The 14,611-nt window shown below is 36.3% G+C and overlaps 1 protein-coding gene and 1 pseudogene across 1 annotated transcript; one reads left to right on the top strand and one right to left on the bottom strand.

The window, feature by feature from the left end:
- LOC113230102 (UPF0489 protein C5orf22 homolog) lies at positions 1-7,655 on the top strand. The gene is made up of 4 exons (XM_026463859.1): positions 1-142; positions 4,462-5,571; positions 5,797-6,042; positions 7,414-7,655. Exons 2-4 carry the CDS (start codon positions 4,666-4,668, stop codon positions 7,507-7,509), a joined length of 1,248 nt encoding a protein of 415 aa, XP_026319644.1. The 5' UTR covers positions 1-142; positions 4,462-4,665; the 3' UTR covers positions 7,510-7,655.
- Positions 7,656-8,953: 1,298 nt separating this feature from the next.
- On the bottom strand, positions 8,954-13,409 carry LOC113229931 (annotated as a pseudogene).
- Between the last annotated feature and the right edge of the window lie 1,202 nt (positions 13,410-14,611).

Here is a 14,611-nt window from a genome sequence, read left to right as displayed (position 1 = left end):
TACAAACAACACTGAAATGTCGTGGGTTGTTTGGTTATGTCTTGTGTCTTATTCTGTTAAAATTTCCCTTTGTTTAATGCTATATAATGTTTCGAAAATGGAAAGAAAATAACTCCCGTAAAGTTGCGTCCGAAATCTAAAGGTAGGTATTGAATTTATCTTCCAGTAGAGTTATATTTCAACATACAAATTTGACATTTACTTTTGCTATTGGATATCAGAATCATATTTCTAAAATATGTCGTAATTCTTTTCTATTTTAGAACTATTTTTATAAACAGACACTGGCCCAAGCCATTAATGTGAATAATTGTAACTATTTTCGCTACTATTAGTGACTATTTTCATTTTTACTGTTTGTTATACTTGAGGGAGAAGATGTGAATCAATTCGATAAAAAGTTCTTAACTGTAAGCTTCACTGTGTAATTTCAAACCATATTTATTCATATTATATTTCAGGAATTACGATTCATCATCTATTTATTTATTTTAATTGACACCATACGTTTGTTCAATAGCCAACCAATTTCGTCACAACATAATTGTTTATAAGTACCGTTATACTGTTTGCATGATAATGAACATTCGAGGTAATGTACCCCAATGTTTCTTATCACCAAAATATGCAGATTACAGACTACTTTTGAATGAGGTTATATAATATTTCAAGAGCACATTTGCCAATGGTACCATGGAAATAATTGCTATTAAATGAAGAAAAGGCGTTCCGTAGGAATAGCTATTTATAGAGAAGGCTTTTTTCTTACAATTCTAAAAGCCAAGTTAGTAATAGAAAAATAAAATAGACATCTTTTTTAATTTTTATTGTTAGATATTACCTATTTATTGTGGTTAAAGCTTATTATTTCAAAGTGCTTTCTTTTAGGTAAGTATCAATTCAATATTTCAAAAAATCCCTTATCAATAAAATGGAATTTAATTTACATGTTACGTCAGTGAAAAGAGATTTGATCGCACAACATTTCAATTAAACATAATTTGACTTGATGTAATAATATTATGTGAAGAAAATTTATCCATATTGTTTTTTTTGCTAAATGGACACCTAGATTAAATAAACGATCAGAAAAATCGGAAATATTTTATAATTATTCTAAGGTGTATGAACATAAGGGTCACTCGAACAAGTCCAAGGAACCAAAAATTACCACAAATACTAAGGAAATGTTAAAATAATTTTTATAACAACTTGATGAAATGAACATGAATTGGTAACTTTTATAATCATAAGTTACAAGTGAGTGTTGTAAACATTTATAAAAAAAAATTTTTAATGTGTAATAGACACACACTTAGCCACAATCTCACCTGATGTTAAGCGACAATGTGACCGACATTGAGACGCATTTGCCTAAAAAATGCCTATTCACTCTAGCTTTGACTAGCCCCAAATTGTACTTTTCGGGAAATACAGATGCAATATAGCATTCCATTCCCTTGTCGTGCGCATCAGAAAGGAGGAAGCAAAGCGCTTAGTGCGAATAGGTGGAATATCAACGACATAAGAATGGAGCGCTTCGGACCTTCTAGTCCAACAAGCAGGTTACTTTTATGCGATGGTCGAGACTTTGTAGCTTCAACTCCACAAGAGAATTGTTGTTTCTGAATTTCTTGTCTAGCGTCTCTTTGCTTTTCGCTTCACCGAGTCCAAGGCAGCTAACTGGTAATGGGCAGAGCCGGCCCAAAGGTGGCAGCAGCACTCCATACACCATCGAACTTTATACAGATTTAAATGCTGTTCAGGTGTGAAGTACCGCCTGACTTTGTAAAGTATGCCTAGTTTTTTTTGCAGCATTTTTTGCCAGGCACTCGATGTATCGCCCAAAGGTGAGGTTAGATGATAAGTCCAGACCAAGTAACTCAAGAGACCTTATCGGCACGGATAGTCGGAGTAAGGTGTAGGAGACTCCGATTTGATGTGAAAAGACACGCCTGTGTTTTAGCCACATTAAACCGACCTTGTTCGCATCTCCGCAGTCGGAAGCCGCTTTCAGGCTCAGGTTCAACCGGGTGACCATCGCATCCCGTTTACACCGGATCTCTTCGCTGTTGTCTCGGGCGTCTGGCACATAACTCTCTACCACTGTGCTGTCGTCTGAGTACCCAGAGATACCGGGCATCAGCAGCAGGCCGTTGATATGCAGCAAGAATAGAGTGGACAAATATTACGTTGCACTACATTACGAATCAATTTTTATGTCATTCACAATTCATGATTTAAATAAACAATACATTGCATTACATTTACATTGCATTAGAAACCGTAGTGTTTGAGTCAGTACTTTAGTAGCAATAGACTCCTTGTGAAACAGCTCGTCCAGGGAAGCGCTGAACCTTACCTATTTCTGCCGCCAAGCTAATGTAAGCATTACTGCGTTTTGGTTTCAAAGGGTAAGGGTGCTTGTGAAATTACAGGCACATGGGACTTGTCAATTTATGTCTCGTGTCAGGGTGACGGGTGCAGTGGCGCACCGTGTGTGAGTGGGGCACCGGCCCCTAAGATCTTTGCTATTTAAAGCTCTGAGTGTCACTACAAATGTTATAGATAGGCATGTCGCCCGCCGTGTCGACTTGTTCGTCCCATCATATCACTTGAATAATTGTTTTATAAAAAAAACAATCATCAACTTTTTATTTTAATGTGATGAACACTAGAAGTAGTATGCACCTACATACAGTTAATTAAATTGATTGCTTATTATCTAGCGTTTTCCATATTTTAATGACTGATTTGGCTATTCAAAAATGGTAAAAAGAAATACCGATAACATAAACCTAATCAAAATTCATAATTGTATCTGTTCAAAAATACATCTTGAATCTTCATGTTAAGATTTCATGAAAATCTCGTAAATGTTCAGTGAGTTTGACTGTACGTAGTGGGACATTCTGTTATTATTCGATAATTGTTATATAAACAGAACACTGGTACTTTTTTCACGTTAGGCGCACTATATTAAGAAATATATTTTGGATTTAATATTTTGGAGTTGGCTCTGAAAGAGTGAAAATTGTCAATGAAAGGTTTAAGAGCTTGGTGAGTGAGATGAGTCTGGAAAGTATACGGCTAGATATAGAATCAAGACACTTTAGTTGCAATGTCGAATATGCTGACGACATAAGGCGCGTTCAGGTTAGCACCGAAGACATAGCAGCATCAGTCCAGGGCGGCTTCCGCACCTTGACCTAGGTGGGCGTAACGACGCAATAGGTCACGGGGGAGCAGGGTGCGGCGGCGGGGGTGTTTGGGCGGGCGTAGTAGCGTAGTGACGTCAGAGGCGCGCAATATCGACCCCGCGCGCCGTCACAACATCCCCCTCGTTCTTCCGCGCAACCTCACCAACACCGCGCCGCCGCTGCCGCGCATCTACGCAGCGCGCAACCCGGAAGTCCGCTAACGCTAATGGAAAACATGCCTCGGTTCGATGATATCCGGTTCACCAGCACCCTCCACTCGAATGGGATTACCGGTGACACCTCCACATGGGCGCTGTAATCTCCGTACTGTCTGCAATCCCACGCAGCGTTCCCCGGCCTGCTGTTATATTTAACTTTTCCTATCGATCTTTCTTGTATGCGCCTCGTAGGTGTCTAAGCTTTTGGATCCATTCATTCGAAATGTTGAATACTCCGCTTTAGTTGTTAACAGTAGATAATCTCCACTAAATGGAAGGAAGTCTTGTAGTACTCTATAGTTCTTAAAAAGCAAGTTAGAATTACGATACTAAGCCACTTTTTCCTAGGAATTCGTATCAGATTTACGGCTTATTTTCTCTTCATCCCATAAAAAACTAAATCATCTCGTCGGACTATTTGCAATTAGCTGTTTTTTCCGAGAATTGTCTATGGATTTCTGCGTTAAGTTATTTACTTTATCACGAAAGTTATTCGGTATCATGGGCAGAGTAACTCAATGATATTTTTAACACCAGTATGATCGGGTCGATAACTATATTAATAAAAAATAAATTATATTAATATTAATAAAAAGATAAATTATAATAAGTATCATGGACTAAATATCGCGTTACCTGCTAAATATTTGAATCAAATGTAAAGTGTAGGAGCGGTATGTTTATACAAACACCATTACACTAAAAGCTATCTATTCGGTTATCGCCAATGTGGAGTCGAGTAGAGCAAAGTCAACAGGCTCCAACAAGTGCGCAGTTATGGCTGCGTCGTAACAGGGCGGAACTTCCCTCCAATTTTTGCGGCAAAGTCCTTGACCCAATTCCAAAACCCCACTGAGTTTAGCTACGATGTGGTCTGACACAATAAATTTCTATTAACCAACTCTTTCTGTTTATTGCGTCAGGTGAGACTAAATCACTCGACCAGTCTACATTTTGCCTCTCGCATTAAATTGCATACAAAGTTTTGTTTTCTAAATTCTATAAAATTATTTTTATTGTTGAATTTAAATACCTCTTTGCAGACATAGCCATCATGTTTATATAGTCGGCCAACTTTAAAAGACTTCACGTCAATAGAAAGACCTTAAATAAAAAGTACATCTCCGGAACGCGTAAGCACGAAACAATCGCTGACACCTGTATATTAAGAAAAAATTTGGTACTACAAATATCTTGTGATCGTTTCACCGCAATAGAATTAATTGCCTACATCAAAAATAACACCAATGGCTCAAAATAAAATATGTTCACAAAACATCAGCGCAACGGAATCATCATCAACATTGACATTAAGGAAAACTCCCATTTCTGAAAATATTATACAGGCCGAACACTTCACTACAACAGAATTGCCACCGTTAAAACGTTTTAAAAAGATCCCCATCTACGTAGTTGAAGAACACAACGATGCACTTCAATTTATTTACTCCGCGATTGGCGGAAAGAAACTCCCGCTTGAAGGAACAACGTTATTGCATTTAGATGCCCATCCGGATATGCTTATTGACCGCAAATTGAAAGGCAGTGAGGCACGTTCGGGAAGAGATCTATTGCCATTATTGCAAATAGAGAACTGGATTGTGCCAGCAGTTGCCGCGGGGCATATCAGTCGAGTGGTGTGGCTACGTCCGCCCTGGGCCAAGCAGTTTCCTGACGGTACCCGCACCTTTAACGTGGGAGATGACCCTAGAACAGGCTATCTCCGCGTTGATAGCAAAGAACCGTACTACCTTTCTGACGCTCTGTATTCTGGGACACTTACGAATAAAAGAACATTAACATTCACAGTAGCCGAACTATATCATTCGTTATTGCCAAATTCTATCCAACACCGTATTCCGCAGCTTGTCAAGAATATCAGTATTTCACAGCCATATATATTAGACATTGATTTAGATTTCTTCAGTACTAGCAATCCATTCCTAAGTTTATATCAGCAAATAGCACTTTACGACCTTTTGGAGCCTATATTTGAATTTAAGCTTCCCAATGACGACGAAGTAGATACATTTGAGAAAGCAAATGAGAATCGAGAACAGCAATTGGATGAATTAGAAATATTATTTAAGCACTTGGAAGTTTTCGGAAATCTTGCTGAATACCAAGGTGAAAAAACAGATTCGTTTAAAAAGGTTAGTCAAAGGCACTTTAAAACAGTAGTTCAGAACTAAAAGCTATTTAAAACATCTATATGCAAATAACTTGCATTGGCTTTCACCATTTTAATATTTATAAATAATATATAAAGCATCTTAAACACTTATAAGTAAATATATTTTAAACTTAAATACATACAGGCACAGGAAGTGCATAGGAATGCACTAGGATCTGTATGTTAATTTGACATATTTTTACAGGTGCTAAGTATATCGAAAAAAGTAAACATAATAGCCGCTAAAGAGGGTGAATCTCCAGACTGGTGGGCAATATATGCAGCAGGTTGCACAAGAGACCAAGGAGGATTACCCTATTATATTAGCAGTGAGGAACAAATTCGTAATATGGTAGAAAAGGGGTTGATTCCATTGTTGAAGAGACTTCCTCCTCCCGTGCTTATTACAGTCGCCAGGTCTACGATTGACGGCTATTGCCCAGCGAATCAGGTCAGTGAAAATTTATTTCTTTCTACATTAATGTTATCCCTCCAGTTGTTCAAGTTAATAATTAGAGGTGAGCGTTTAAACGAAAAGGACTTAAAAAAATTTGCTTTTTAAAATAAGCACATAAGCACGCCTTTCAATTTAAGCGTAAGCGTTAACAACGTGCTTATGTTTTAAGTCCCGCCATCTACGTTTCCTAAATGATTTAATTCATCAATGTGAATAATATTTTAGATAAAAATAAAACTCGTGTTTTACAAATAAACTTGCTTATCTTAAAAACCTACTCTTGATTTTCGCTATCAACACAACGTCGCAGGCGTTTCTTAACATAAAAGTCTACGTGCTTAAACGTTTTTGTAAGCTTCAAACTAAAAAACGTGTAAGTGAAAAGCGGTTTAAAAAACACAACATTTTAATGTTTAAAAAAATAAGCAGCTTTTCCCATCTCTGTCAATAGCCGTACCTGAGAAGCATTACGCTGTAAGTGCTATTTTTTTAATTTTACAGGTGACGCGATTTTGTGTCGAAATGCAGCATGTACAACATTTAGGGTGGCTTGAAATAAAACTAATTGAGTTTTAATAACATTTTGAGTTACCCTAATTGGCGTACAAACTGCTTTTCAACACAAAATCGTTTCCCCTGTAAAATTACAAAAATGGCGCTTACAGTTTAACGATTCTCAGGTACGGATGTATTATATGAGGTACACTTTTTTTCATAGTACGCATGCACTCCACGTCAAAACCCCAGAAGCTTATTCTGTACTTCAAACTTTCCCAAGCCTTATCCGCAAATAAGATAATTTTAGAAATTAATTTTTATTTTAGGGGACCTCTGTGGTCGATTAGCTTGCACACCGGTTTTCATGGTGTCGCTGAGGTCCCGGGTTCGATTGCCTGCCGGGTCTGTGTAGGAAACTAACTTTTCTATTATTGTCTCGGGTCTGGGTGTTTGTTGTACCGTCGTTGTTTGCGATTTTCATAACACAAATGCTTTTGCTACTTACTTGGGGATCAGAGCAACGTACGTGATATTTTTTTTAGAAATAAATCTCTGCATGCGAAATATGTTATAAATAACTTAGGGTTTCTGTGAATTGAAAGGTATGGTAAGATAAGCAATTTATTGCGTGAAGTCTGCTGATTAGTTCCATAGCTCAGTTGGGAGAGCGGTTAATCCCGGTCTGGCAAACAGGCGCTGGTTCGAATCCAGCAGGATCGAAGGAAGTTTTCTTTGTGTTTCAATATTAATTTGTTATTAACATAAGTCTTAGAATTGACGTTGTTTTGTCCATAATAAGCCCCTATTAGTGTGGCTCTGATGAAATTTTGATGATTACGCACTTAATTATTATATATTTTGTTCCAGGTCGAAATGATTCAGTCTCTCATTTTAAAAACACTCAAAGAAATATATGACACAGATGACCCAGCTTTACATTATTTAACTGTGCATACATCCTAATTCCCAATGTCTTGTTTATAGAGGCCATGTCAGGCAACGTGAAATACATGGTTTATTATCAGGTTAACACATTACAAAGATTTTTCAATTATTACAGAACTGAAATCGTAACTTATTGTTTAAATAAATTATATAAGGAACAAACAATCTGGTTTTTAATTTTACCAATCGTCGATATCAGTATTATTATTACTAGCTTTTTTCGTATTACTCCCGTAACTTATAATCGTATCATTCCATGTACGTATATCGTTCGAGTTTATTATGTTACCCCGATAGTAACAAATTTCTGTCACTGGTTGTTTCATGAATTACGCGTCAGTTTGTGTAAAAAACTATTATGTTTGGTTTCGGACGCTAACTCGCTCAGAAATGGGCTTCAAAATTGAATTAATGTTGAATCCGACGGACGTCGTCGCCTCGGCGTCGGGCGCGCTCTATGCCACTCTAGTGCCAAATGCATACCATATTTCACAAATAATGTGCTTAACGAACATTTACGTAGAGATTTTTGCCTTGGAAAATTTTTCAAGCGTTCGCATAACACAAAAACTAGTTTAATATGAGCGATGGAGCAATGCGATAAATAATTCATAAATTCGCTTAAACTTCATTACTTTTTTCGTGTTATGTTAATGTAAAAAATACGTGTTTTCAATAACTTTTTGTTACGGTGGGCGTTGAATTTTTTTATCTTTCATAAGTGGACAGTGAGCTAAAAATTTAGGAACCTATATGCTAGGCTTATACTTATAAAAACTAAAATTTTTAATATAGCTAAAGGATGATGTAGTTGCTATTTTCCTTCTCCACCGCGCAAAATGTGCACGTGCCAAATTTGCGATTATTTTGACTGTTAATATTTTTCTGTTATATATTTGTTTGTATTATCGAATAAATTAATCGTTATAAAAACCAAGTGATCACAACAAATCAAATGGTTATGTGAAAGTGCAATCATTCACTAATCAATCAATCACGGCGACGCGCGCCGTAAATAGGTCGCGACTTGTTTACGGCAGAGGATCAAACATCCGGCTATCCGGCCTAGAGGCCCGCCGGATATCCGCTATCCGGCCAAATCACCATCTGTTTCATCTCTAAATTTAACTATTGTATTGTAATTTTTTTTTTTGTTATATTTTCTGATTATATATGTATATATCCAATTGTTATTGTTTGTTTATGCTATTGTATGAATAATATGTATGTATTAATAACTTTAAATGCACGCTTCATTAAAAGTGAAATAAGAATTGCGTAAGATATTCACATGCCAAGTCTTGGTGAAATGTTTGATCTAATATAATATTATACTCTTAAGACCTGCATTGTTAACTACTGCATTTTTACTACATTTTTCAATAAATAAATATAATAAATATCTTGTATCCTTGTATCATTACCAAAATTTTGTAGTGTTTCAAATTTTGAATGTATGAGTTTAGGTGATATCATTGTATGATCTCCTTCCCTCGGTCATCCCCATATCGTCTGTTTAAAGGTAAAACCACATAATTGACTTTTCCACAAAAAGTATGTAATTTATATTGCTATTCCTGGGGACTGCTGTATCGGGGTTTGTGTTCTGAATTTCCATTAGATTTCTTTTAACTCTCAATCATTGTACAACGTCGCAAAATTAGTTATGACCTTTTACTTTACGTGCTAACAAATTATATTAAGAGGTAGGTGTTTTTTTTTGGAACATTAAACAAATCTTTATTACATTTTTTTAAAATATATCCGTTAGTCTATAATGCCATAAATTCACTTAAACTAAGATTCCAAGCACCAGCGGTACCTACCATTTTTTAGCGAGGTCTCAATTTGACATCCGAGCGTCATCAGGGGTACCAAAAAGAACTACACAGATTCCAAGTTACACTTTTGATCATTTTAAAAATCTTGCGACAGCTATTATGGGATATATATATCCAGGAAATATTGGATAAGTTTTGCTTTGTCTTGGTGCAAAAAAGCTATCTGAAACTATGTTAGGAGTCTGTATATTCAAAATACCAAATAAGGTTGATAAAAAAAACGACAATTAACAATAGTTTATTTCTGTAACGGGATAGTATTCATCAGTTACAAACAAATAGAATCTTTGCGCGCTGAATAACATCGCCATTAGATTAATATGGCTGATTAGTTTTTTTTTTAATAACGGCCTTTACTCTGCATTGGGACAGGTTAAAAAAGTCCTATAAGTGACTCATTTAGTCGTTGGTGTACAATTTGAACCGGCTTAATCGTTCTTGAGTCTTAATTTTCTTTTCTGTTAACTCATTAGCGCAGAATAAATATATTGTAATATTTGATTTACCTATAGGCAGAAGGTAAGTGTACTTATCTGAGCTTATCTATCCACACGTGGAAAATTGCTCAATTATTTAAGCTACGTTCTATGGAAATATTAATATTGTTCTCCAAAGATAGTAGTTTTCCAAACAATGTCAGTGCCAAAATCTCTTATGTCTTGTTGAAAATCATATTAGAACCTTAGAGGCTGGAAAAAAAGTAAAGGAAGTTAGAACCTTAGACTATTTCCTTTATTTTTTTCATCCTCTAAGGTTAGAACTGAAATTTTGAATCATTTATTTCAATGACATGTTTTATTTTATGTCTTTGACGAATCGTGCGTAGAGGCAATTAAAATTATATGTAGTGAGCCTATTTTTATGTCTCACATGATCCAATTGTAGTAAATCTATTTGTGAATTGCCCAACACGTAATCGTAATAAAATGGATTTACAGCCCCTCAATTTATTGCATTGTATTGTCCATACGAATCACGTTAGAACCAACGTTACATATTTACATAACTATCTACAACTTACGAAGAAAATTACAGTAAGTATTATTAATTCAAATTTTTTTTTAAATAACGCACACACTCAATGTAGCCCCGCACTAGGGAAACCCTGTGTCGCGGGTGCCATGGACACACATAGACAACCACAAATTACATCCAAACTCACGAGAGAAATAAATGTAAGCCATACAAACATTTCTCCCGGCCCGGGAATCGAACCTGGGACCTCTGCGTGGCAGTCCGGCATGGTAACCGTTCGGCCACGGAGGCAGTTTTTAGTAATTCAAATAAATATACTCATAATAGAGGTTACATTTGTTGGTTGGTCAATGTCACATATATGGGATGGGTTAATAGCTAAGGGTCAAAGCAACGATATCTATGTAAGATAGAATTAAACGAATCAATGAAATCTTTAGGTTACAGTGTGAAATTACCATTCTATTATAAGAGAATTCAATCAAAAGTTTTAGAAAATAACTTTTAATCAAAATATGCTACCTATACACTTCGGCCATCGTCCAGAAAGAACATCCACACATTAGACCTGTAGAATTTTCTTAGGAACGGGAATAAATAACGCCAAAATTTCAAATTTACAAACCTAAGATATTATTTGAAAAATGTTTCTAATCGTAATCTTACCAACAAAAAAATTCAGTGTCCAGAATCTTAGTAGCAATTTATACTTTAACCCCTAATATTTTATGAGTAGGTGCATATTAATGTACCTACTTATCGTAATAATGTGAACTTTCTTGTATGTTCCATTCACAGACCACATGTTCCATTGATATAATATGAAACATAGACGTTAGATTTATAAGTAATTTTATTTATTGTTACGACCCGTTGAAAGTAGAATACGGTTGCATAGCAATAAAGATAATATTTTTGAAGTATCTTTTCGTTTTAGATAAATTAACAAAGGATCCGTTATATTTAGTGACCACATCATTGTATATCTACAAATTATATCTATAGAGATTGCAAGTGGACATTAATTTCACAAAACAGACTGTTTCTAGTACCTACAACGGAAAATGGGGCATAATAGCCGGAAGACATAATTACATAATCGACCAAAATGCACGGGACAGCTGGTTACTTGGTTAGGTTACTAGAAATTGTTTGTATTTTTGAATTACCCCCAATTAATCACCTTGAGGGCCATTGTTATGAGATTGCAGAACTTGAATAAGTACAAGCCAAAATGGCTATATTATATTTTTTCGATTAATAAAATATAAAAAAGAAATAGATACCTACATTCCAGCGAAACCAGTGCTAGAAAAGACCTGATAGAAGAAGATGACAAGTTGCTGTCGCTGGGAGTCATAGGACCATAGGTAGTTAGGGGAGCGCCTTGAGTCGTACAGAATTTCTAATTATGATATTTCATAACATATTCCTAAAGTTAATTACTTGCGAACGTTCTCGAACTTCACATCGATTTACAAAAGCCTGAGGATAACGCTGGGTTGCATAGCGTTACCCTACAATAGAAGAGCTGACACGGACATACCGATTTCAGTTTAATCAATTCAAATGTAAAGTCATCACCTTCGCAAGAATACCAATTTACGAGCTACCGTAATCGGATTTTTGCTCATGCATTGTACTTATACGAAATTCCAATTGATCGTATTTCGGTGATCAACGATCCCAATTTGACTTTGATTCGCAGTTTACATTCAAAGAACATAATATATTGTAATTTAACTGTCTCCGTGACCGAAAGGTTACCATACTGGTCTGCCAGTCACGGGTCCCTGGCGGACCAGCATTTATTTCTGTTGTGAGTTTGTAATTTGTGATTGTCTATGTGTGTGTCCATGGCACCCGCGATACAGAGTTTTCCTAGTGCGGGACTATAACGAACAAGGGGGCTATGAGTGTGTGAGTTATTATTATTGTAAAAATTTGCAAAAAGGCAAACGGTTAATCATTTCACTGACTTCATGATTAATGATATACAGTACCTACGTTCGTAGCGTATTGGAATTCGGAGTGGTACGTGTGGCGCACTATAAGTTTCCAGAATGAATAAGAAAAAAATACTATAATGGTCAGAAATGAATTTATTGTTTCTCAAAATATTCTGCATTTTTTCACACGAATGAATCAATTTTGAAAACATTTAAGCCACTCCTCCGTGACAATCTCTGAAATATATTTTTCATACTTTTCGACAGCCTCTTCAAGTGATGAAAATCGTTGACCACGTAACTGGTTCTTATTTTTGGAAATAAATAAAAGTCACAAGGTACCAGGTCGGGACTGTACGCAGGATGGCTCATAAGGTCAACGTTGTTAATTTTCAAAAATTCATTTGTCGGTCTGGCCCGGCCGTGTGAGAACTGGCATTATCGTGGTGCAAGATGATACGACGTTTACGGTTATTTTCACAGAGTTTGTCAATAACTTCCGGCAAACAAATGGTCGTGAACCAACCACTATTCACGGTACAACGATTCTCCAAAGCAACAGTAGCCACGTGTCCAGTTTTATTAAAAAAAGAAGCAATCACCCGCTTAGAGGCACTTTGCACTCGCGCCACTTTGTTTGGTTTCGGCTCATCTCGAAAGATCCATGCGCTCGATTGATGCTTTGTTTTGGAATCGTTACTATAAATCCATGTTTCATCACCTGTTACTATGTCCCACACCAAATTTGACGCCCTTTGCGCCAAGTGACGCGATCCGTTTTTTGACCTTCAGACAAATTGTGTGGGATCCACCGAGAGCACAGCTTTTTCACACCCAAATGTTTGTGTAGTATTGATTGTATTTGACTCATGCCTATGCCTAAAGATGCCCGAATCTCGTGGTATGTCATATACCTGTCTGTTTTGATCGTACGGCGCACAGCATCGATGTTTTTGTTGTTCACAGCAGTGGACGGGCGACCATCACGAAATTCGTCACTGAGATTCACATGACCGCGTTTGAATTCTGCAAACCAGCCCTAAATAGTCGTCTTGCATGGTGCTTCATCGCCAAAAGCAGTTTGAAGCCGAGCGAAGAACCGCTGAGCTGTTAAATTACACTTAAAGTCGTAGAAAATCATACTACGAAAATGTTCACGAGCTAAATCCATGGTGATTTAAACAACCAATTTCTAAGATGACGCCACAATGTAAAAACAAGTGACAGTCAGATGAGACAAACTGTATTCTACAGCCAAATATTCCATTTTCAAATGTTGTGATTACTTTTTAAATATTGTTCATGTAAGTGGCCAGTACCGAAAACATAATATTATAGTGCGCCCTATGTAGTGTGGGACTCTCCGGTTTCGCTTCCACATTTGTATGGCGAACTTTATGGAGTGGATTTCCCGGCCCGCAGACTTTTCCCTGAACGGTATTACTTGGACCTTTTCAAGGCGAGAATCAATAGGCATTATTTAGGTTACCTACCATCAGGTGAGATGGAGGTCAACGACCTCGACGCACTAATTTGTTAATAGAAAAAAAAAATCACATACAATGATATGTTACAAAAACTTGATAACGTAAATAGTTACCTTTATATCGTCTCTTCTTTAATTATGTGTTGAATGGTCAGATTGGACAACCTGACAATGGTGTCCCGTATGGTCTATTTGTTCTGTACCGATATTGCGCGGGGGTGGCATTACGTTCCAGAGGAAGTATAGTCAAACGTGTAATCCAAGGTGCAATTCAGTTATCACTTGTTAATATAACGACCTATTTACCATGTAAAATTTTCATTCATTATATTGGTAACATAAATCATTTCAACGATTTTAGGTTTTGTTTTACAAGGCTTAATGTGCGTACCTTGAGACAACTTCGCATACCTATTGAGGGTACTCAAAGCAACAACAAAAAGGTACTAATAATATTCCACACCTACATATTATGTAGGTGATGTTCTTACTAATATTACACAACAACTAATTAACGTCCAGAGCCTAGATCTAAAAAGAAGCATTTAGCGTGTAGCACTTGGCAGAGTGTCACCTCTCGTTGAGTCAATTAGCAGTGAGTCGCGTGCGCAACTGTTCTAACTCTTGCGACATGTATTCAAGAACTTAATAACCTTTTAACTGACACCTTAATTGCCCTATAACTGTAATATAAATAGTATTGCATGATGTTAGACATAATATCTAATAATATTATGCGTTACAAGAAAGTCTATAATACTTTAATTGCTTAATTTTTTTCATATTAATACGAAGTACTTTAGTAATATACTTATTTACATAAATATTAGGGGTTAAAGTATGAAATTGCCGTTTTATTGCAATAGGTT

Source organism: Hyposmocoma kahamanoa, unplaced genomic scaffold (assembly GCF_003589595.1).
Source record: "Hyposmocoma kahamanoa isolate Upper Pololo Valley unplaced genomic scaffold, ASM358959v1 63, whole genome shotgun sequence".
Lineage (NCBI taxonomy): Eukaryota > Metazoa > Arthropoda > Insecta > Lepidoptera > Cosmopterigidae > Hyposmocoma > Hyposmocoma kahamanoa.
Note: the sequence above shows the minus strand (reverse complement) of the source record. Positions and strands in the feature narration are given on the sequence as shown.

Excerpts from the sequence above, each read along its gene's own strand:
- LOC113230102 (XM_026463859.1), top strand. The coding sequence starts at position 4,666 with ATGGCTCAAAATAAAATATGTTCACAAAACATCAGCGCAACGGAATCA. Across the intron at positions 5,572-5,796 it reads AAACAGATTCGTTTAAAAAG|GTGCTAAGTATATCGAAAAA; the intron begins GTTAGTCAAAGG and ends ATATTTTTACAG. Across the intron at positions 6,043-7,413 it reads GCTATTGCCCAGCGAATCAG|GTCGAAATGATTCAGTCTCT; the intron begins GTCAGTGAAAAT and ends ATTTTGTTCCAG.